This window comes from Lathyrus oleraceus, chromosome 7 (genome assembly GCF_024323335.1).
Source record: "Lathyrus oleraceus cultivar Zhongwan6 chromosome 7, CAAS_Psat_ZW6_1.0, whole genome shotgun sequence".
Taxonomy (NCBI): Eukaryota; Viridiplantae; Streptophyta; class Magnoliopsida; order Fabales; family Fabaceae; genus Lathyrus; species Lathyrus oleraceus.
In genome coordinates this window covers 279947659-279972581 of record NC_066585.1, presented here as the reverse complement: position 1 = coordinate 279972581, position 24923 = coordinate 279947659, and the positions used below count along the sequence as shown (strand labels likewise).

Genomic DNA, 24923 nt, shown 5'->3' with positions numbered 1-24923 from the left:
TCGGTCAACAATCTTATAAACTCCTTTAGATGATAAATTATTTCACAAAGTCCTCCCAATGTGTTTCTCTCGAACACACATTGTGAGTTTTCCCATTTTGATCGATTGTTTATCTCTAACACAACCTATCAAAATGACAACTTTTTGGTTCAACCTTATGGTGAACAAAATCATTCATTACTATCTCTAGCTAACAAACAAGATTGGATGAAAACCTAGGTTAAGAGTTGGTAAACATCTCTCGATCATAAACCAACACAAAGAGTTTTGAATAAGAACAAAGTTTTCATCATATATTCACCATTAAAGAGTTTACACATGAAGATCCTTACATTTACACACAAAGCTAGTGATCATCTACATCTAACCTTGACAAATGGAGGACTTAGCTACTCATTTTCATGGTAGCTTGGTCGGCAAGTTTCGGAAGAAGGTTAATCAACATCCGAGTCGAATAATCGAGATTGGATGGGAATCCACCTTCTTTTTGTAAAAGATGGTTAAGAGATGAAGAGAAATGAAATTTAGGGCACAAAAGCTTCTAAGACAATGCTGTAAAAATATCTAGAAAAGGTGCAAAAGTATGGAAAACTAGGTTTTGCTCCAAAAAGTGGCACTTGCTACTTATAGAGCTGTACTGGGCTGTCATGCTCGCTAGGCGAGCAGAATGGCTCGCCTAGCGAGGGTCTAATTGAGGCACATGAGGCACCTGCGCCCAGAGAAACAGCCTATCTCAGACTGTCATGTTCGCCTAGCGAACAAAACCTTCGCCTAGCGAAGTGCACGCTTCAACCCTCGCTCCAGCGAGGTTGAGAGGTTTGGCTACTGGAATCCTCGCTGGGAACTCGCTAGAGCCTCGCCTAGCGAGTGAGTGCTGGCTGCGCTTTTCACCAAGTCTGGAAGCGTTCGCTGCAACGTTCACTGGAAGCTCGCCTAGCGAGTGTTGTCATGTTTGCCACTGTAAAATCCTGGAGCATTTCGCTGGACCCTCGCTAGACGCTCGCCTAGCGAGTGCTTCGCCACAGACCTCGCCTAGCGAGCAAGCTGATGAATGCTTGTTTTATTTGGTTCCTTTGCCAACTTTCTTGTGTCTTCATTTTCAATTATTTCATGCCTTCTTCCTGCACAATAACACACAAATCAAAGGTACCAAGATCGTTTATCAATGTATTGCATTTCATCTAAAACAAAGGTGGTTTTGACAATTTAGCAAGGAAATGGAGTGAAAGATACCCATATTTGATAGCTCAAATAAGCACTTTTGGGTATCTAACAACTCTCCCCAACTAGATTCTTGCTTGTCCTCAAGCAAAGTATGCCTCTTGAAGGACAAGAGGATTTGCTTTAAGAAATTGGTTTCTCCGAAGTTGGATAAAACGGCTCAAACACAAGCGAATCAGCATATACAAGTTTCCAACGGTTGGAATAAAATAATACACAAGAACTAAAACTTAATAGCTATGCGAAATATATATCTATCTACAACAATATTATTCTGAATGAATCACCCTATCTCTCCTCTTCGAATAAGGAATGAAGAATTTACGCGTTTGCAACCGCGGGAATAATCTCACTCTCTAACAAATAATGAAGAAATCAATTCGATTCATACAATGTCTAACAATTATAAATGGTAATGTGGAAGCACGAAGATCACTAAGGGCTTTTCGGTTGAAGCTTGGTCAGGTTAACAAACAAGGGTCATTTCTAAGGCCATTGAAAACGAAATTGCCGATGCAAAAAAGACATTCACTGTACACATATTCACACATCTAGACTTCGTTCCATTTGTTTCTTATTTGAAACCTTCACAACTCTTATTTCACATCTCAATTTTTATTTTTCGCTATTTTTCTTCCAAGCAAGCATTCATTTTCATTCTTTCTATTTTTGTTCTTTTCTTTCACATCATATTTACAAAACAGATGTTTTTTTTCTATATTTTTATTTTCAATGCTTGCTTGGTTTTTCATTTTTTTCCAAGAGTTGTGGTACTTACCGATTCTCCCCAACTTATTTCTTACTCACCCTAAGTGAATGCTCTTAACTTTTTACGGCAAAAGAACAATAATCAAGATTTTCCGGGTTGTAAAAAAAAAGATTTTTGAAATCTCGCTTCATTACAAGCTGAGATTCAACTGTTTAAGCTCAAAGGGGTTAACGAATACTCTCTCTGCTCACAGGTAAGTAGTTTTTGGATGTAGTTGTGCTCGATAGAAAACAAGTGCCTTGATCATTTCTAATTGCTTCCACATATTCACAATAATAAAAGACAAAGCATGAATCAAATGAATCAACAAAACTTATTAGAATCCAGCATTTAAGTGTACAATGGAGGTTTCCTCACAATTTGTGGTTTTAAGCTCTAGATGAAACATTCATTCAATTATGTTGCAAAAAGACAATATTCAATTTACCAAAAAGAGTAAAGTTCTTAATGCATTCTAAAATTCTAGCCGGAGGTAACCATGTACCTTAGCCTTATTCACTTGTTTATTCTTATCATTGCCATCCAAGCTCGGATGCACCTTCATTGGGTACTTCTTTGAGGAGCAACCAATCTAGAGGGTTTGCCACTCAATCAACCAAAAATTTATTAAACAAACAAAATTTAAAACAGAAATAATAATATAAACTTCAAAATTTAAATTTGTTCGTGGGGGACAAAACACCCCAAAAGTACAAAACCGAAGTCAAAATACAGAATCCGAAAATACAATAGAAATAAACATAAAAACTGAAAAATACAATAACTTAACCCTCCAAGGGCTCAGAATCCTCCTCGCTACCGGCCTCAGAACCGGTAGCCTCATCATCATCATCAGCTGCACCACCAGAAGACGCACCAGCGCCTGCCCCCTCACCATACACAGGCCTGTCCACAGGCCAGTTGGCGTTAAGCAGAAACTGCTCACGCGTCATCAAGGCATAAGCACCACTTCCCTGCAGCTGTAACCGCTGCATAGAGTCGTGCATATCTATCATGACACGCTGGGTTGCCGCCATCCATTCAAAACTGTAATCGCACACAGCCTGCAGGTAGGGATCTGGTCCAGGAGTAGAAGTACCAGGACCATCAGAAGCCCGGGTACTCTCTGTAGCTGCACTGCCTCTGGCATTCTTGGCCCTGTAATATTTGGCCACGTACCGGTCATCGATAGGCGACGGGATCCTTACCTGACCCCGAGACGGTAGTTTCACCTTTGCCTGAATGCACAAACTCATGATCAAGCACGGGAAAGCAAGGGGACAATTCACACGAGCCCCCGACTTTAGCCCGCTCTCAATCACGGACTTAAGCTCATTAGCGATGATCCTCGCCACATCGATCTGGACGTTGGAGAGGATACTGTGAACCAAATGTGCCACTGGGATCGGCACTGTAGAGGTGTGGGACTTTGGCTGGATGTTTGTCAGAACCAAAAGCAGTATCAGTTGAGCCATGGGAGTCATGTCCTCCCTATGATACCTCATTGGAACCCCAGATGGGTTCAGCTCAACAGATTTCCCTCTTAATAGCAGGGCGGCAGAAATGGCTTCAACATCTCGGTGAAGCCGTAAATCAGTGTGGTATGTGTCTCTTTCCTCAGCTCCCAGCTGGAGCGGCTCACCAAGGACTCGGTTAATGGCATCCCTATCAAATGCAACTGGACGGCCGGCCACTCTAGATATCCAAGTAAAGGGCTCGTCGTCATCAGGCAGTGCGTTTGCATAAAACTCACGCACCGTTGCTATGTCCTAATGCTCAAGCGGGGAAATTAACCGATCCCACTTCTTTGTGTCAATCAACCCGGCAAATGCTCTGTTTGTGCCTTGGGGGTTGATGAGGAATCGCTTCTCCGGAAGAATTTTCCGTTTCTCCAGAGCAACGTACCTGGCGGCCTGCTTCGCCCCGACAAATTTATCGTTATCAAATTGGATCGTTATTGGACGGGAAGTGCTCGTTCCCTTCCTCTTCTTTGAATTTCCAGACCTCGATTCCATCTGCAAAATATAACAGGAAACAACACACACCAAACAGATTAGACAGCAAAACCAAAATTTAAAGAACTGTCATGCTCGCTGCTGCCTCGCCCAACGAAGTGGCAGCGAATGCTCGCCCCTGGTTCGCCTAGCGAGTGCTAGCGAACCTTACGGGTTTTTGGGTTCTGCAGCATTTTCAGAGAAATCTTCCCAAAACCCGCATTCTAATGGTTTCAATTTCAGAACCTAATGATTTATCAATTAAACGAACGTTCTACGCTATTGAGGATTACACATTTACATGCAAAACCTAAAATCCCCAATTGCAAAACCTAAAATCCCCAATTGCAAAACCTAAAATCCCACATGCAAACCTAAAGTTTCCCATACCACAACTCATCCTAATTGACATCCAAATCGGAAATAAAAGAGTTCAAACATACAGAAAATGTAGTAGGGCAAACCTTAGTTACACGGATTGATTGAAATGTGAAGTGGAGTAGGGTTTGCAATCTTCCAAATAGGGATAGAGTGTTAGTGAGAGAGATGAAAATGAGAGAGTGTGGAGAGTGCTCGGTTAAAATTTTCCTCAGCAGAGTTTGAAAAACAGAAAAGTTGTGTTTGGGCCAAAATGAGTGCCCTGCTGAGATTTTTAATAAGTGCTGTCATGCAGCGCTCGCTGCTGCTTCGCCTAGCGAGCAGCTAGCGAATCAGCTCGCTACTGCCTCGCCTAGCGAGCAGCAAGCGAGCATGACAACAATTGCCTTTTCAAAGGCAGCAGTTCAGGTTCATTCAGCAAGGTGTTAGCACTTCGAAACCCATCACAACACACAGAAAAAGCAGTAAATACTTACAATGTTGGGGTGCCTCCCAACAAGCGCTTGTTTAACGTCGGCTAAGCTCGACGGTGCGATGCTCACAGAGGAGCATCCAAAGGAATTGTGCAGCTTCCGCGATCCACTTTGTTGTTTGAGCTTCCGGGATCCATTTTGTTGAGCAACCTCCTCAAGGGCTTTGTCGTCTTCAAGAGGTTCTTGATGAACCTTCGATAAAATCTAATACCACCCTTTTTCGGAACTATTTGCACAACGCTCACCCATTCACCATCGGCGATAGAACAATTCATCCCGGCCTCTACTAATTTGACAACCTCTTTCTTTTTTAGCACCCGCATCAATTGATTCTCTTCGTTTGTGGACAAATTATTGCTAATGATCACGGGTTTAGCAAAGTTATCATCAAGGTACACATATTTCAAATGTGGCTCCAGTTTTGGCTCCTCCACTATATTGGTCATATCCACGCCTTCCCTTGTCTCTTTATGATAGACAAGTTCTCCACAAGCTTCTAATTCATGCAACAATGCTTCCATGTCTTTTCCTTTATTTTTGGTTGAGCCTTTGTATACTCCGATAAGAAATCTTTCGGAAGGATTAGAAACATGAACCTGGTTTGCGACCTCTGTAACACCCTTCTAAAATACCCCAAATATTTAATTTAAAACAACAAATATATACATCAGAGTAAAGGTGCAATTAAGGGTGTCACACAATCACTTCACACCATTCACCATAATAACTGTCATGCTCTTTTATTAATTCAAAACATAAAGCATTTGCACAATACGCAGCGGATAGAAATCAAATCAATCATGCAAAACATGTAACACATTACATGTAAAATTATTCAACAAGGTAAAACATCCCGTCCCGATGTTACATCTATCAGAGCATGACCCACTAAGGAGACTACATTAGACTCCAAGCACTAGCTTCTACTCAATCACTGCTCGTTACCTGAAAAATAGTTGTAAGGGTGAGTTCCTCAATCGATATAATAAGCATTATAAAATATCATGTCATGTTAAGTAATTTAACACATTAATCACCCTAATCGGATCACACATTCAACAACGGCAACATCAACTCATAATCATCATCATCATCATACTCAAACTCAACACAACCATAAAACACACGTATAATATTGGAATACATCCATTCATATTATACGCCATACATACATACATTATGCAATGAGACTCCATGCATGCGGTACCGACTATTCGTGAACATATAGTTCAACCTCATCGATCAAATCCAGATACGGCTACCAAGCCCACTAGTCCCACTCATTTGAGACCTAGTGACTCACTCACTAATTCCTCACCATGGGAATTAGCTACCACCCCAAGGGCTATGCTATGCACGCTAATCACCTAGCATGCAAACATCAACAACAATCCACAATACTAACTCACTAATTCCTCACCATGGGAATTAGCTACCACCATAAAGGCCACAATATGCAAGCTAAATCACTTAGTCATGCAAACATCAACAATCATCCACAATGGACATATGCTCACACTCTAAGCCATAAACAGTCCATTCATAATTTCATACATGATAGATACATTCACCACATTATGCATATCATGTCATACCACATAATCAATCACAGCATTTAGCACACTCTACTAATACCTATACTACTCAAAACAACGGAAAATGATCCCTACTCTATCATACATCAGCTAAATTACATTACTCAGCTGAACAACCAAAACTGCACAACAACAGCACAGAAAAATCACAATCCTGCCCATACGCGTATTGCCTAGTCCCATACGCGTATGGCCCAATTCTCAGCCAATCCCATACGCGTACCACCTATCTCATACGCGTATGCTACGCGTACCACTTCCCCATACGCGTACCAACAGAGACCAAACCACGTTCAAAACATCATCTTCCTCATCCATACGCGTAATGCCTAGTGCCATACGCGTACCAGACCATCTCATACGCGTATTGCCTAGTGCCATACGCGTATGACCAGAAACCAGATTTCCAGATCTGCTATGGTTTTCTCTGCTACGAGATCTCCCAATTCCAACCTCTTACAATTCAATTTTACACAGTAATCGTTCATATCATCTAACACGAATTATCCCCTATTCGATTTCACAAATTCTAACATTTTTACATCTAATTCCTACGAATTCCCTTCAATTATAATCCAATTTTCGTTCATCCAATATTTCACAATTTCATCATGCATCATTCCAATTAGAGTCAAATCAATGGTTTATCACTACCCATTACATGTTATCCCATAATACCCATTAATCGACGATAAACCCCCCTTACCTGAATTAACCCGGAAATCTTTAAGCTCCAAGCTTTTCTCTTCTCCAACCTTCTTCCTCTTGCTCTGTCTCTTTGCCCTTTTCCTCTTTTCAGCCGCTTCTCTGCTTTTCACGTAAAACCCTTTCTTTACCAAAAATGGACTCTTTTTCTTATTTCCAACTTATATATATTTTCCAATAATTATTATTCCAATAATAATAATAATAATAATCCAATAATTCCAATTATTTAATTAAATTAATAAATATAATATTAACTTAAATTAAATAATTATCTTATTTTTATCGGGGTGTTACAACTCTCCCCCACTAAAAGAGTTTTCGTCCTCGAAAACATACCTCAAGCGAATAACTCGGGATAAGACTCCTTCATCTGACTCTCAAGTTCCCAAGTCACATTGCCACCTGCTGGTCCTCCCCAAGCTACCTTTACCAAAACAATCTCTTTACCCCGCAACTGCTTCAATTCTCGATCCTCGATCCTCATAGGTGATGTTTCAACAGTCAGGTTATCTCTCACATGTACATCATCTACTTGGACCACATGCGACGGATCATGAATGTACCTCCTCAACTGAGACACATGAAAAACCTCATGTAGATTCGCAAGTGACGGCGGTAAAGCGATACGATAGGCTACCTCTCCTATCCTCTCCAAAATCTGATAAGGACCAATAAATCGAGGTGTCAACTTCTTCGACTTCAAAGCTCGACCAACCCCAGTTATCGGAGTAACACGAAGAAACACATGATCTCCCTCTTGGAACTCAAGTGCCTTCCTCCTCTTGTCGTGATAACTCTTCTGACGACTCTGAGCAATCCTCATCTTCTCCTGAATCATTTTAATCTTTTCCGTAGTTTGTTGAACAATCTCCGGTCCAACCACAGCACTCTCACCGGACTCATACCAACATAAAGGCGTCCGACATCTCCTACCATACAAAGCTTCAAACGGTGCCATACCAATGCTCGAATGAAAACTATTATTGTAGGTAAACTCAATCAAAGGTAAATAACAATCCCAAGCACCTCCCTTTTCCAAAACACAAGCCCTCAACAGATCCTCTAGTGACTGAATCGTCCTCTCAGTCTGACCATCAGTCTGCGGATGATATGCAGAACTCAATCTCAGCTTAGTTCCCAAAGCCCTCTGCAAACCTTCCCAGAACTTCGATGTAAATCTAGGATCTCTATCCGAAATAATACTCGACGGAATACCATGCAAACTTACAATCTTCTCAATATACAACTCAGCTAATCTCTTTAACGGATAATCCATTCTGATCGGAATGAAATGAGCCGATTTTGTCAATCTGTCAACAATCACCCAAATAGCTTCAAAACCGCTTCTATTTTAGAAGGATCAACAACAACACCACCTCTTGAAATCACATGACCAAGAAAACTAACCTCTTCTAACCAAAATTCACACTTAGACAGTTTAGCAAATAACTTCTTTTCTCGTAGAACTCTTAAAACCATTCTCAAATGCTCAGCATGCTCTTCTTCAGATTTCGAATACACCAAAATATCGTCAATAAACACCACAACAAACTGGTCTAGATACGGATGGAAAATCCTATTCATATACTCCATGAATACTCCAGGCGCATTAGTCACACCAAAAGGCATTACGGAATACTCGTAATGTCCATACCTTGTTCTGAAAGCAGTCTTCTGAATATCCTCAGTTTTCACACGTATCTGATGATATCCCGACCTCAAATCTATTTTGCTGAACACACTCGCACCAACCAATTGATCCATCAAATCATCAATCCTCGGCAAAGGATACCGATTCTTGATCGTCACTTTATTCAGTTGCCTGTAATCCACACACAACCTCATAGTACCTTCTTTCTTCTTAACCAATAACACTGGTGCACCCCACAGCGACACACTCGGACGAATAAATTTCTTATCCAACAGATCTTCCAACTGACTCTTCAATTCAGTTAACTCAACAGCAGACATACGGTACGGAGCCATAGATATCGGCCTAGTACCAGGTACCAAATCAATCGAGAACTCAACTTCACGCTCTGGTGGTAATTCATTCACTTCTTCAGGAAACACATCAGGAAAATCACACACCACGGCTAGATCGCAAATCACCAGTTTATCTTTAGCCTCCAAAGTCGCTAACAGCATAAACAACTCTGCCCCATCTGCTACTGCCTCATTCACCTGCCTTGCTGATAGAAACAAACTCTTTTCTTCCTCAATCTCAGGAAGATCACAGTCTTATCAAAACAGTTGATATAGACTCGGTTAAACACCAACCAGTTCATACCCAGGATAACATCAACCTGCACTAGTGGAAGACACACAAGGTCCATCCCAAAGTCTCTACCAAAAATACTCAAAGGACAATTTAAACAAACTGAAGTAGTAGTCACTGAACCCTTCGCAGGAGTATCAATCACCATACTACCATGCATCTCAGATATCTCTAATTCAAGTTTCATAGCACAATTCAAAGATATAAAGGAATGAGTCGCACCTGTGTCAATAATAGCTACAAGAGGAAAGCCATTAATATAACACGTACCTCGGATCAAACGATCATCTGCAGATTTCTCAGAACCCGGTAAAGCAAAGACCTTGCCTCCCGACTGATTCTCTTTCTTCGGCTTAGGACACTGTGGACTGATATGACCCACCTCTCCACAGTTGAAACAAGTCACAGTCTTCAACCGGCACTCTGCAGCCAAGTGACCACCTTTGCCACACTTGAAACACTTCTTCTCAGCACTGGTACACTCATGGACACGATGTCCAGCCTGACCACATCTGTAACACTTAGCAGGGGCACTAGAGTCTCCCCCACTAGGCCTCTTCGTCCCACTCTGTCTCTGAAAACCTTTGCCAGCTGCATACGGTTTTCCACGATCATTCTGATTCTTGCCTTTCCTATCAACCCTCTGCTGATAGCTCTCCGCTCTGGCCTTGGTATCCTGTTCAAAAATCCTGCAACAGTCAACCAAATCAGAAAACACTTTGATCCGCTGATATCCAATAGCCTGCTTGATCTCGGGACGTAACCCGTTCTCAAACTTCACACACTTTGAAAATTCCCCAGTAGCCTCGTTATAGGGAGTGTAATACTTCGACAGCTCTGTGAACTTAGCAACATACTCAGTAACAGACCGGTTGCCCTGCTTCAATTCTAAGAACTCTATCTCTTTCTTTCCTCTGACATCCTCTGGAAAGTACTTCCTCAGGAATCTCTCTCTGAACACCGCCCAAGTGATCTCAGTACTTCCAGCAGCTTCCAACTCAGTACGGGTAGCAACCCACCAATCATCTGCTTCCTCTGACAGCATATGCGTACCGAACCTGACCTTCTGGTTATCGGCACACTCAGTCACTCGGAAGATCCTCTCAATCTCCTTCAACCACTTCTGAGCACCATCTGGATCGTATGCTCCCTTGAACATTGGAGGATTGTTCTTCTGGAACTCACTCAGTTGACGAGCAGCTCCCATTCCCACAACATTCGGATTCCCTCCAAGTACTCCAGCTAGCATACCCAGAGCCTCAGCAATCGCAGCATCGTCTCTACCTCTCCCAGCCATCTCTATTCTGAAAACCCAACAAGCTAAACAATAAGTACTGATAGGGTTACACAACACCTATCCCGTACAGGGGAACAGAATAATTACGACTCGACTCGACCGACTATGCTCTGATACCACTAATGTAACACCCTTCTAAAATACCCCAAATATTTAATTTAAAACAACAAATATATACATCAGAGTAAAGGTGCAATTAAGGGTGTCACACAATCACTTCACACCATTCACCATAATAACTGTCATGCTCTTTTATTAATTCAAAACATAAAGCATTTGCACAATACGCAGCGGATAGAAATCAAATCAATCATGCAAAACATGTAACACATTACATGTAAAATTATTCAACAAGGTAAAACATCCCGTCCCGATGTTACATCTATCAGAGCATGACCCACTAAGGAGACTACATTAGACTCCAAGCACTAGCTTCTACTCAATCACTGCTCGTTACCTGAAAAATAGTTGTAAGGGTGAGTTCCTCAATCGATATAATAAGCATTATAAAATATCATGTCATGTTAAGTAATTTAACACATTAATCACCCTAATCGGATCACACATTCAGCAACGGCAACATCAACTCATAATCATCATCATCATCATACTCAAACTCAACACAACCATAAAACACACGTATAATATTGGAATACATCCATTCATATTATACGCCATACATATATACATTATGCAATGAGACTCCATGCATGCGGTACCGACTATTCGTGAACATATAGTTCAACCTCACCGATCAAATCCAGATACGGCTACCAAGCCCACTAGTCCCACTCATTTGAGACCTAGTGACTCACTCACTAATTCCTCACCATGGGAATTAGCTACCACCCCAAGGGCTATGCTATGCACGCTAATCACCTAGCATGCAAACATCAACAACAATCCACAATACTAACTCACTAATTCCTCACCATGGGAATTAGCTACCACCATAAAGGCCACAATATGCAAGCTAAATCACTTAGTCATGCAAACATCAACAATCATCCACAATGGACATATGCTCACACTCTAAGCCATAAACAGTCCATTCATAATTTCATACATGATAGATACATTCACCACATTATGCATATCATGTCATACCACATAATCAATCACAGCATTTAGCACACTCTACTAATACCTATACTACTCAAAACAACGGAAAATGATCCCTACTCTATCATACATCAGCTAAATTACATTACTCAGCTGAACAACCAAAACTGCACAACAACAGCACAGAAAAATCACAATCCTGCCCATACGCGTATTGCCTAGTCCCATACGCGTATGGCCCAATTCTCAGCCAATCCCATACGCGTACCACCTATCTCATACGCGTATGCTACGCGTACCACTTCCCCATACGCGTACCAACAGAGACCAAACCACGTTCAAAACATCATCTTCCTCATCCATACGCGTAATGCCTAGTGCCATACGCGTACCAGACCATCTCATACGCGTATTGCCTAGTGCCATACGCGTATGACCAGAAACCAGATTTCCAGATCTGCTATGGTTTTCTCTGCTACGAGATCTCCCAATTCCAACCTCTTACAATTCAATTTTACACAGTAATCGTTCATATCATCTAACACGAATTATCCCCTATTCGATTTCACAAATTCTAACATTTTTACATCTAATTCCTACGAATTCCCTTCAATTATAATCCAATTTTCGTTCATCCAATATTTCACAATTTCATCATGCATCATTCCAATTAGAGTCAAATCAATGATTTATCACTACCCATTACATGTTATCCCATAATACCCATTAATCGACGATAAACCCCCCTTACCTGAATTAACCCGGAAATCTTTAAGCTCCAAGCTTTTCTCTTCTCCAACCTTCTTCCTCTTGCTCTGTCTCTTTGCCCTTTTCCTCTTTTCAGCCGCTTCTCTGCTTTTCACGTAAAACCCTTTCTTTACCAAAAATGGACTCTTTTTCTTATTTCCAACTTATATATATTTTCCAATAATTATTATTCCAATAATAATAATAATAATAATAATAATAATCCAATAATTCCAATTATTTAATTAAATTAATAAATATAATATTAACTTAAATTAAATAATTATCTTATTTTTATCGGGGTGTTACAACCTCCACAAGTTTCTCCTCTGTGGCATCAATTCGGAAAGAATCATGTTTATCATTAAGATGCTTTTTAGCTTCAAAAAGATGGAAGGCTACCTCTTCATTTTGGACCCTTACCTTCATCAAACCGTTGTCAACATCAATCATCATGCGCGCGGTTTTCATGAACGGTCGGCCCAGGATGAGCGGAGCATCATCATCCTCTTCCATATCAATAACAATAAAATCAACCGGGAAGAAGAATTTATCAACTTTGACTAACATGTCTTGAGCCACTCCATATGGTGCAGTGGTAGATTTATCAGCAAGTTGCAAAGTCATCTTAGCAGGTTTGATATCAACATTTCCCAATCTTTTGATAATGGACAGGGGAATTAAATTGATGCTAGATCCCAAATCAATCAAGCCATTACCCATGTAGGTGTCTCCGATGGTTACCGGTAAAGCGACTCGTCCCGGATCGGATTCCTTCCTTGGGAGAGTTTTCTGAATGATGGCACTACATCGTGCATCAAGCAAGATTGTCTCTGGTTCCGTGTACCTCCGTTTTTTTGTAAGTATGTCCTTCATGAATTTGGCATACTTTGGCATTTGCTCCAAGGCTTCGGCAAACGGAATGTTCACTTTCAATTGTTTAAAAATATCTATGAACCGGGCGTAATGCCGTTCATTCTCCCTTTTGGACGGAGCATGTGGATAAGGAAGGTTTTGGATTGGAGTAGCGCTCACTACCTCCTTTCCTTTAGCAATTCTAGAACTCCTCCATCTAGGTTTTTTTACTGGCTCCACCACTACTTCATCACTTGTATTTTTCTCAATCTCCACATTTTTTTTCTTTTCAACTTCACCATTCTTTTCGTTCTTTTCAACTTCTTCCTCCTTACTCCACTCCCCCACTTCACCATCAATATTTTCCTCAACTATTTCCTCCTCATTTTCTCTCTCAACTCTTTTTTTATTCTCACTCATCAACTCCCTCCCACTTCTCGTTGTGATCGCCTTACAATACTCCTTAGGATTTGTTTGCGTGTTTGCCGAAAAGGAAGGACCGGGTTGTTGTTCCACGAGTTGCTTAGCAAGTTGCCCAACTTGAGTCTCGAGATTTTTTATAGCCGCGTCGTTGCTTTTTTGATTTGCCATTGACATTTGCATGAATTGCGTCAATGTCTCTTCCAACTTAGAAGTTACGACCGGCGGTTGTTGAGATTGATAAGGATTTTGTGGAGGGTTTTGACGGCTAGAAGAACCACCTCCATAACCTTGGTTATGGTAATAGTTACTCCTAGGTTGGAACCCTTGGTTCCCTTGGAAATGTTGTTGTTGATGTTGAGGGTTTGGTTGATAAGGTTGTTGTTGTTGTTGTGGTCTCGGTTGGTAGTCCCTTTGGTTTGCCATGTAGTTTACTTCTTCAAACCCCGGAGGTGGACAGAATCTGGTGTCATGCTCACCTTTGCAAAGCTCACAACAAGCTATTTGTTTAGCTTTAGAAGGTTCTCTCAACTCTTTTATTTGTTGCGTTAAGAGTTCCACTTGTTGTGAGATGAGCTTGTTTTGGGCAAGGATGGCATCGTTCGTCCCTAGCTCAAGCACTCCCGGCTTCTTCAAAGAGTTGCCTCGACTTTGACTCTGAAGATCATTTAGAGCCATTCGATTTATAATGTTTGTAGCTTCTTCGGCACTTTTTGACAATAAAGAGCCACCCGAGGTAGCATCCAACAACGTCTTGCAATTTGGTTGAAGTCCATTTTTGAAGATATGGATTTGAGTCAATTCATCAAATCCATGCCCTTTACATTTCCTAAGCATGGACTTGAATCTTTCCCACGCTTCATTTAAGGATTCATTGATTCCTTGTGCAAACACCGAGATGGCCGTCTTTGATTCCATGAACCGGTTATGGGAGAAGAATCTTTCGATAAACTTTTCTTCTAACACGTTCCAGTCTGTCATTACGGCTGGTGTTTGGTCTAAGTACCAATCTTTTGCTTTGCCGAGCAAAGCGTGGGGAAATAATCTTCGGAACAACGGGAGCTCCTGAGCCTGATCCACTCCGGCCGCCAATGCTATCTCATAAAATTTTGTGAGAAAAGCAAAGGGATCTTCATGGTCCATTCCGGTTAATAGACTTCCATATAATAAATTGAGAGTTCCCGTTTTCATCTCAGCTTGCCTTCCCGTGTGGTTGGCAAACTGAGCGGTGTTTCTTGGACTGTTTATGCATGGAGTAGAAATAGGTGGTGGTGGTGGCTCCATGTTAGATATGAATGGTGGTGGATTTGTGGTAGAAGAACTTTCTCCTTGCTCTTGACGTTGTCTAGCCTGTTGCCTCCTACGTCTCGTTTTGCTATTGTTCCTCCTTGCGGTTCTTTCGATCTCGGGATCAAAAAGAAGTTCGTCCACAGGGATTTTCCCTCGCATAAAACGTAAGCTGCACACTAAACCAAACAGATTACAAGCACAAGTCAAAAATTCGAAAGTAAAAATTAAGCAACCATTGCGATGCTCGCAATATCAATTTACAATCCCCGGCAACGGCGCCATTTTGTTAGTTGTAATTTTAAGTGTCGAGTTTTTGTTATCGTATCCATAGGGATTGTAAGATATCACCGCCGTTCGATGGTTGTATTAATTCTAGCTTTAGGTAACAATAGGGTTTTAGTTGTTGTCACGTTATCTTGCATAAAAATGTAATAAAATGCGGTAAAAGTTATGGTTTGAATATTTGAGAAATATTGCCAAAGTTAGGGTTCAACGATCACTTTGCATGTATTTGTTCGGTCAACAATCTTATAAACTCCTTTAGATGATAAATTATTTCACAAAGTCCTCCCAATGTGTTTCTCTCGAACACACATTGTGAGTTTTCCCATTTTGATCGATTGTTTATCTCTAACACAACCTATCAAAATGACAACTTTTTGGTTCAACCTTATGGTGAACAAAATCATTCATTACTATCTCTAGCTAACAAACAAGATTGGATGAAAACCTAGGTTAAGAGTTGGTAAACATCTCTCGATCATAAACCAACACAAAGAGTTTTGAATAAGAACAAAGTTTTCATCATATATTCACCATTAAAGAGTTTACACATGAAGATCCTTACATTTACACACAAAGCTAGTGATCATCTACATCTAACCTTGACAAATGGAGGACTTAGCTACTCATTTTCATGGTAGCTTGGTCGGCAAGTTTCGGAAGAAGGTTGATCAACATCCGAGTCGAATAATCGAGATTGGATGGGAATCCACCTTCTTTTTGTAAAAGATGGTTAAGAGATGAAGAGAAATGAAATTTAGGGCACAAAAGCTTCTAAGAACAATGCTGTAAAAATATCTAGAAAAGGTGCAAAAGTATGGAAAACTAGGTTTTGCTCCAAAAAGTGGCACTTGCTACTTAATGAGCTGTACTGGGCTGTCATGCTCGCTAGGCGAGCAGAATGGCTCGCCTAGCGAGGGTCTAATTGAGGCACATGAGGCACCTGCGCCCAGAGAAACAGCCTATCTCAGACTGTCATGTTCGCCTAGCGAACAAAACCTTTGCCTAGCGAAGGGCACGCTTCAACCCTCGCTCCAGTGAGGTTGAGAGGTTTGGCTACTGGAATCCTCGCTGGGAACTCGCTAGAGCCTCGCCTAGCGAGTGAGTGCTGGCTGCGCTTTTCACCAAGTCTGGAAGCGTTCGCTGCAACGTTCGCTGGAAGCTCGCCTAGCGAGTGTTGTCATGTTTGCCACTGTAAAATCCTGGAGCATTTCGCTGGACCCTCGCTAGACGCTCGCCTAGCGAGTGCTTCGCCACAGACCTCGCCTAGCGAGCAAGCTGATGAATGCTTGTTTTATTTGGTTCCTTTGCCAACTTTCTTGTGTCTTCATTTTCAATTATTTCATGCCTTCTTCCTGCACAATAACACACAAATCAAAGGTACCAAGATCGTTTATCAATGTATTGCATTTCATCTAAAACAAAGGTGGTTTTGAAAATTTAGCAAGGAAATGGAGTGAAAGATACCCATATTTGATAGCTCAAATAAGCACTTTTGGGTATCTAACACTTCTCCCCAGAGCTTCTGAGGAAGCTTCTTCTCCTTTAGCATGCTTCTCACCATATCAAGCAAAGTGCGGTTTCTTCTTTCAGCAAGACCATTGTGTTGAGGGGTATAAGGAGCAGTAACCTCATGCTCAATTCCATTCTCCTCACAGAACTTCTGGAACTCTTTGGAGTTATACTCACCTCCACCGTCAGTTCTAAGAATCTTCAACTTCTGACCACTCTGATTCTCAGCCTTCATTATGAACTTCTTGAATTCATCAAACACCTCGTGTTTAAACTTAATGAGGGATACCCGTGTCATTCTTGTGAATTCATCAACAAATAACACAAAGTATTTATTCCCTCCAATCGATGCTACTGGAAATGGACCACACACATCAGAATGTACAACTCCCAAGGCATGTTTTGCTCTTGGAGCAGTTTCTGACGCAAATGGCAATCGTGGTTGTTTTCCTTCCATGCAAACTTTGCATGATTTTTCAGGCTTCTTAATTGCAGGAATTCCATGTACCAACTTCTTTGAATTCAGATGTTTTAAGCTTCTGAAATTCAAATGACCAAATCTTCTGTGCCACAGCTCACTCTCCTTCTTAGCACTTGTTGCACTAAGACATTCTGAGTCTGCAGTTCTGACATTCACCTTGAATGTTCTATTCCTTCTCTGTTCTGACTCCATAATCAACTTCTGATTGCAATCATACAGCTTCAGAAGATTGTCCTTCATGGTAACTGAAAAACCTTTCTCAATTAATTGTCCCACACTCATCAGATTGCTTCTGATGCCAGGTACATACCATACGTTCTGAATCAATGCTGTTTTCCCATTGTTCAGAATCACTCTGACATTTCCCATACCTTCTGCATTAAGATATTTGTCATCAGCACATCTGATCTTTGTCCTCTTTTCAGAGTCAAAGTCAACCAACCATTTCTTGTTTCCAGTAAGATGATTTGAACAGCCAGTGTCCATATACCACCAGTCTATCAGATCCATATTATCAGATTCAGAGGCCATCAATAGCACAGATTCGTCATCAGAACTTCTGGCTATATTTGCTTCTTCTGATTTTCTCTCCTTGTTTGACCAACAGTCTCTAGCAAAGTGACCAAACTTCTTACAACAGTAACATTGGATCTTCTTCTTGTCATACTTCTCTTTTCCCTTCTGAGCATTCTTTTGTCTATCAGAGGTTGAGCTTTCTGACTTCTGACCACCATCAGATCTTCTCCTGGCTTCTGACTGCTTCTGATACCTCCTATCAGAAGTTGCTTTCAGAGCCTGCTGCTCTACTTCCCTTTCAGAAGTTCTCTCAGTCAAACGCAACTCTTGCGCTTCTAGACTGCTCTGCAGCTCTTCAATTCTCATGGTGCTCAGATCTTTGAAATGTTCTATTGCTATCACAATGTAATCAAATTGAGAGGTAAGGGATCTCAATACCTTCTCCATGATTGTTTCTTCAGAAAGAGTTTCTCCACATGCTTTCATCTCATTAGTGATCAGAATCACTCTGGAGATGTATTCAGAAACTTTCTCATTATTCTTCATGTTGAGATTCTCATATTTCTTTCTCAAGGACTGAAGCTTCACCTTCTTCACTGATGCGTCACCACCATAACATCTAACCAGTGTGTCCCACGCAGCCTTTGCTGTCGTTGAATCTGCAATCTTCTCAAACACATTTACATCAACACATTGATGAATGAAGAACAATGCTTTCTGATCCTTCTTCCTTACTTCCTTCTGCGCGTTTTTCTGTTCATCCGTCGCATCTACTGCTACCGGAACATAACCATCAGTGACAAGATCTAGAACATCTTGAGCACCGAACAGTACACGCATTTGGATCATCCAACGATTCCAGTTTTTACCGTCAAATACTGAAAGTTTGGTGTTCATGTTGCCGTTTCCGTTCATCTTTCTACCTTGCACAGTACACTCAGATTTCTCACACAGTGTTTCCCAACCCACAGAATTAAAATTCTGATCAGATTTTGTTCAAGATTCAACACGAATCTAAGAATCAAAATCAAACACACAAGACCTCACGTTCACTCGTGTTTCCCGTGTTTCCCAATGAATCCGAACCGGAGCTCTAGATACCAATTGTTGGTGCAAAGGTAGAATAAATGATGAATGGAAATATTCTATTCAGAGAATGACGGCTACAAAACATGATAAAAGTTACAATGATTGTCACCCTATTTATAAGCTAAAACTAGGGTTACTAGAATAGGATAAAATACTAAAATACCCTCTAACAAACTTAGGGGCTAAGAAAATAGTACAACTAATAAATATGAATTACTTCTAATACATCTCCATGGTAGTGAATTAGATGATTAGTGTTTTTGCTGTCAAAACTGTAGTGTCATAGTCGTTAACCTGAGGGTTAAGACCCACATACGGCCTCCAGATAAACTGTATAAGAAATTGACATGATTGGAGGATATTTAACTTGATGATTTTTTAAAATCAAAAGTAGAGTTGTTTAGTAGTAATACATCGTCTGCTCCAATGTGGTCTAAAAGATTGCGATAGACTACTACAACATGTTTGGAACACTTGTTGTAGTTCATCCCCAGAACTGACCACCTAGATCGAAAAGATTGAAAATATATTAGTTACAATCAGTTGTAGTATAAAGTCTAACAAATTAGAAGATTTAAGATAAACTTACTTTGTTGCGTAGGTGTTTACCTTGAATTTTGGTAAACAAGCATCAGTCTTCCAAAATTGATGATTTGGTTACTCACAGGATCGACTAGATTGATCCTAGGACATATGTGTATACTTCTCGTTTAAAGTTTTTCTTACTAGTAAGTTCTTCGACGATAATGTTGAATTTAAAAGTAATCCAAAGAAGATTTATGAAAAGTACAAAGAAGGAAAATAATTTCGATAGGAATGTAAATGGAATGAAAATGACTTTAATGTAAATAGATTGACATTGAATGAAAATATGGTGTTTCATACGCATATATTCTCATAAAACTCTTTTCTCAATAACACTATATACATTGAGTGATTTTGAGTTTGATACAATATTGAACACATTGAATCCTAATGATAAGACTCCTATTTATACTACTTCAACAGTAACGGTAACAAATGGTCTTTTCTCCAGAAAATGACACGTTCTCACTTGCATGTGTTTCGCCTTTCATAGACCTCCACGCATACTTTCAAGGAACGGATAAGGTCAAAATAAGTTATTAACCTCGTTTTGAATCATCTTCAAATCATTTCAGAAATTTCTAAGTCCTATTATAATGTTATTTCGACAGAATGACAATTTTTTTTGCCAAGTTCCAGTCGAAAGGCTTTGCCAAGTTCCCGTCGAAGTTAGCTTGGACTTTCCAAATATTTCTTAAGTTTCGTACTTGACTTCTTATATCTTTTTTAGCGTCACAACTAACAAATTTCCCCCCAAAAATGTCTTTTTCGACAAAATATTGAAAAAGACATTTTTTGAAAGCTTTGACGCGACAATACTTACTATTGTGACGTCATGGTCATCATGACCAATTTTCCAAAATGTCTCATCAGAGATGTGCAAACTGCAAATGCCATCATCATCCTTATATTGTGGGATTAGTGTAGCAACTAAAAGGGCAACCTCCTACTTAATCAATGAAAAACATACACGCGTCTCACTTTCGTAACAATTTATTTTCTATCACGAAAGAATATTGAGAAACCATTGGCTACTTGAATGATTGGTGGAGGAGAACTGTAGTATAGTATAATATTAATTAGGATTGGGTCATAGTATCTATAAGGAGACAAGATCACATGGTAATGTCAAAGAAGTCTTTCTCAAAGATCAAATAATGTGATAATAGAAAACCAACATATCACACCACCTCAAGTATCTATGCTAGACTACGTCTAAACAACTCTTCATACTTGCGATCATTTATATGCAATTTCCACCTTACAACAATGTCTCATCAGTTTGCAATTAAATTGCATGTTGCGCGGTACTTGTAGAGTTGGATGAGTATACAATCAAAAGGACTTTCTATGCTCTTCACAAAGTACTTGTCCTGCAAGCTGTTATGACAGAAAGACATTCATTTTAACCGCAGACATTATAACATGTACCAATATTGAATTTAAGATCCTATCAGACCAATGACTAATAGTAATGTGCAAATAATGTATCGACAATTGAAGCTGTTATGAAAAAGAAGGCATTGCACTAGTTAAACTCTAACTAAGTTCATTTCTATACTAATCTCTTTCATTTTCTAGCAATTACTATGTAGCGACTCATCCACAAAGTTGGCCAATATTCTTGCTGACTCTTGATGAAAGTATATAAGACAACACCATGTGGTGGTTCGTCAGCAGTTGTCAAATACTAAACCCCATTACACAGCCTTCTACGTAAGTACTAAGTTACTAACCATTCGATTTTTAGATAAGGATATTGTAACAGGCACCATAGAAATAATTGACCTTGTTACTGTTACTGTTATTGTGAACTTGTTCCTTTTGAAGGGAAGGTACCTCTTCTAGTATTAAGGCTTTGGACCCCCAAATTTTAAATTTCATGTCTATATAATGTAGTAAAGGAAAAAAGAATTGGTTAGTTAACCTTTCATTTCTTGTCAAAAGAAAAACAATTTTGATCTCCCCTTGCTAGGAATCATATGTTCAATTCCTGTCAGAAAATTTTCTGGAATATTACTTGTATACTCGTATTTTCGAAGTTCTTAAGTTCAATAAACAAGAAACACAGAGGAGATGCTTGAATAGTTGGATTCATTGTCATTAAACAAATATATATGTACTAAATAAATTTGTCAATCTAATGTCATGTTCTTCCCATTTTTACAATTTGCAAAGATGCCTAGCTTACAAAAACATATCTGTACTAAACTATGTCAGACTCTTTTGTGAAGAATCATAGCCTATTCAAGCAAGAAGTAATGTGTTGAAATGCATCTTCAGTGCAAGGAATGGTTAGGCCACCCATTGGATGATCATATCCGAACTCTTCCTCGGCCTGACTCAACAAGTCTTGAAAGGATGGTTGGTTCAAGTATGAAATTGGGATCACAAACCGCTTCATTTCTTCTCCAACATAGACTGCAAGGTATCCCTTTGGCACGTCCACAACTTTTGAAACTGCTCGGTTTGCAGAAAAAGATGCCTTTCTGATCATTTTAGGGAAACGAAAACCCATTGTTGTATGCGTTGAAACTTGAAGATAAATTGTTGTTAAAAAGACTTATAAGGAAGAGAAGGTTTTTGATATTGTAATGCTTTAGGATGTGAGTTAGTTGTGTTGGTCCTAAATGCTTGTAGCAAAGAATATATATAGATAAAAGAATATTGAGAAACCTTTGGCTACATGAATGATTGGTGAAGACTGTAGTATAAGATTAGGAGGATGAGATCATAGAATACACAAGAAGACGAGCATTTACAAGATCACATGGTATTGTCGTAGAGGTCTTTCCACTGATTAATTGACCTTGATACTTGTTTAGCAAGGCAGGGACCCCACAGTTCTTTTCTGGTATGAAAATTTCATGGAGTTTGTCTTACAGAAATATAAAATGTGGCTCATAATGATCTTATATTCAATATTAACACAAACCTTAGATGTTGCACATAGTTCTGATACATTAGTTTGTAAATGTATATTCGCTGGATTGTTAGTTCGAAGAAACATGTGATGCGAGATGTCTAAACCATTTCTACCATTGAAATAGATATAACAAAAATGCAACAACAGACATCAGGTTTCATTCACCATGAAATGTCTTAATTTCAAGTAGGTTATATGTTGGCCATTATCTCAGAATGTGGGGTATGTATGTTCATGTTCTCCCATTTAGCTTCCTAATCCTTGAAAATGACTTGTATAAGACCGTAACATGTGATCCCTTGTCTCTCCCTAGGCCCTACTATAACTCATCAACTTGCATTCATTGGTTAATTGATTTGAACAGACCCTGATCAACTATATATACACTATTCCTTGGGTTCTTAAGAAAAACAAGTCTTTTGCATTCTAAATTATCATCATTCAAACATTTCTTTCTCAGCCAATCCTATATAACCATAAAAAACTACAATGGGTTTCCGCATAACAAGTATTATCAAAAAGGCATCATTTTCAACATCCCAAGGATCTACCAAAGGATTTGAAGTCCCTAAAGGCTATCTTGCCGTCTATGTTGGAGATAAAATGAGGCGGTTTGTGATTCCGGTATCATACTTGAACCGACCATTGTTTCAAGAATTATTAAATCAAGCAGAAGAAGAATTCGGATATGATCATCCTATGGGGGGGCTTACAATCCCATGCAACGAGGATGAATTCCTAAACCTCACTTCTCGCTTGAATTGATCTGTAAATCATGCTAATGGAGATTTAGATAGATTAGTTCGAGATAGACTAGTTGAGATTAATTTGTTCAGAAAGCACTTTCTTCAGTTTTGAAGATTTTTTATTTTCTTTCTGCCATATATTATTCCTTAGGAAATCAAAATGTTTCCTGACTGAGAATACTAATGATACAAGAGATTGTTCAAACACTTATATATTTGTTTATGTTTAAACATAATTCATTTTCATTTGTCTTAAAATATAGAAAGTAAACATAATAATCATACGTATTAACTATGAGAATTCTTAATACATGTCAATAGTGCCAATACATTTTATAACTAGGAATCGTATTTAATGAGATCCGATGTTTGAGGTTCGTTATCCCATCATACTAAATTTTAGGATGGAGCTGGAAAATCTTTTACACCAGTATTCTGCTTAATTTATTTCCCTTCCCTCCAAAACTTGCAAGAGCAGTTTTATACCTCTCTCTAGAGTTTGTTCGTTGCTTAATGCCGACATCTTCTGCATATAAACATTGCTGCCAGTTCTTATGTTCCGTTGTTACTTTCTTTCCTATGTCTTATGACTTTGTTAGGTTCTTTTTACCAGTGTAGTTTAATTTCACTTCACAATACTAATTACCAGTCTAGTATCCAACTGGTGTAAGTTAGTTTGTATGTTGAAATTGAAAGTTAGTCGAAAATATATGGAGACTTTTGAGGAAAATGTATTAGACAACACCATGGGGTGGTTTTTGAGCCTTTTTCTATCTCCTAACCATTTAATTCTTTAGATAAATATATCTTGAGAAAAGACATCATAGAATTAGGCCTGTGTTATTAAGTGGAATAATTGACCTTGTTACAGCCACTGTTATTGTGCATTTGGTTGTAAAGTTATGTAGTTTAAAAGAAAACTATAATAGATTCATCTTTCACCATTTGTCCTAGGGAAAATAAATGCGCTCTGCTCTTGCTAGGAATCATCAGTTATTATATATTCCTGCTTTGAAAATTCCAGGATACCAACTCCTTTTTTTTATTATAGCAAACAACATTATTCGGAGAGTATATTTCATAAGTTGTTAAGTGCAATAAACCAAAAACACAGAGATGATGTTTGAGTAATTGAATTCATTATCATTAAATTCTAACTCTGTCAATCTAATGCTCAGTTTTTCACATCTTTACAATTTGCTAAGATGCCTAGTCTACAAAAACATATCTCTACCAAGCTATGTCAGTCTCTTTGGGTGTTAGTTTCATAGTCCATTCAAGCCACAAGTTATATTTTGGAACACATCTTCTGTGCAAGGAATGGTGAGGCCACCCATCGGATGATCGTATCCAAACTCTTCCTCGGCTTTACACAGCAAGTCTTGAAACGAAGGTTGATTCAAGTATGATATTGGAATCACAAATCGCTTTAGTTTCTCTCCAACATACACAGCAACATATCCTTTTGGCATGGTCATAGCTTTTGAAGATGATGCTCTTCTGATCATACTAGGAAAACGAAAACCCATTATATTATGCGTAGAAAGTTGAAAAGAAGATGTTTTGAAAAAGACTTGTAAGCAAGGGAAAGTTTTTGATATTGTAATGCTTTAGGATTTGAATGATTTGTGTTGGTTGTAAATGCTTGTAGCAATGAATATATATAGATAAATGAATATTAAGAAAGTATTGGGTAAATGAATGATTGGTGAAGACTATA

General features: G+C 39.3%; 1 protein-coding gene across 1 annotated transcript; it reads right to left on the bottom strand.

Moving 5' to 3' along the window:
• Positions 1 to 21608: 21608 nt before the first annotated feature.
• On the bottom strand, positions 21609 to 22435 carry LOC127106538 (auxin-induced protein 6B-like). Its single transcript, XM_051043822.1, has one exon. It carries the CDS (start codon positions 22047 to 22049, stop codon positions 21768 to 21770), a length of 282 nt encoding a protein of 93 aa, XP_050899779.1. The 5' UTR covers positions 22050 to 22435; the 3' UTR covers positions 21609 to 21767.
• Positions 22436 to 24923: the final 2488 nt, after the last annotated feature.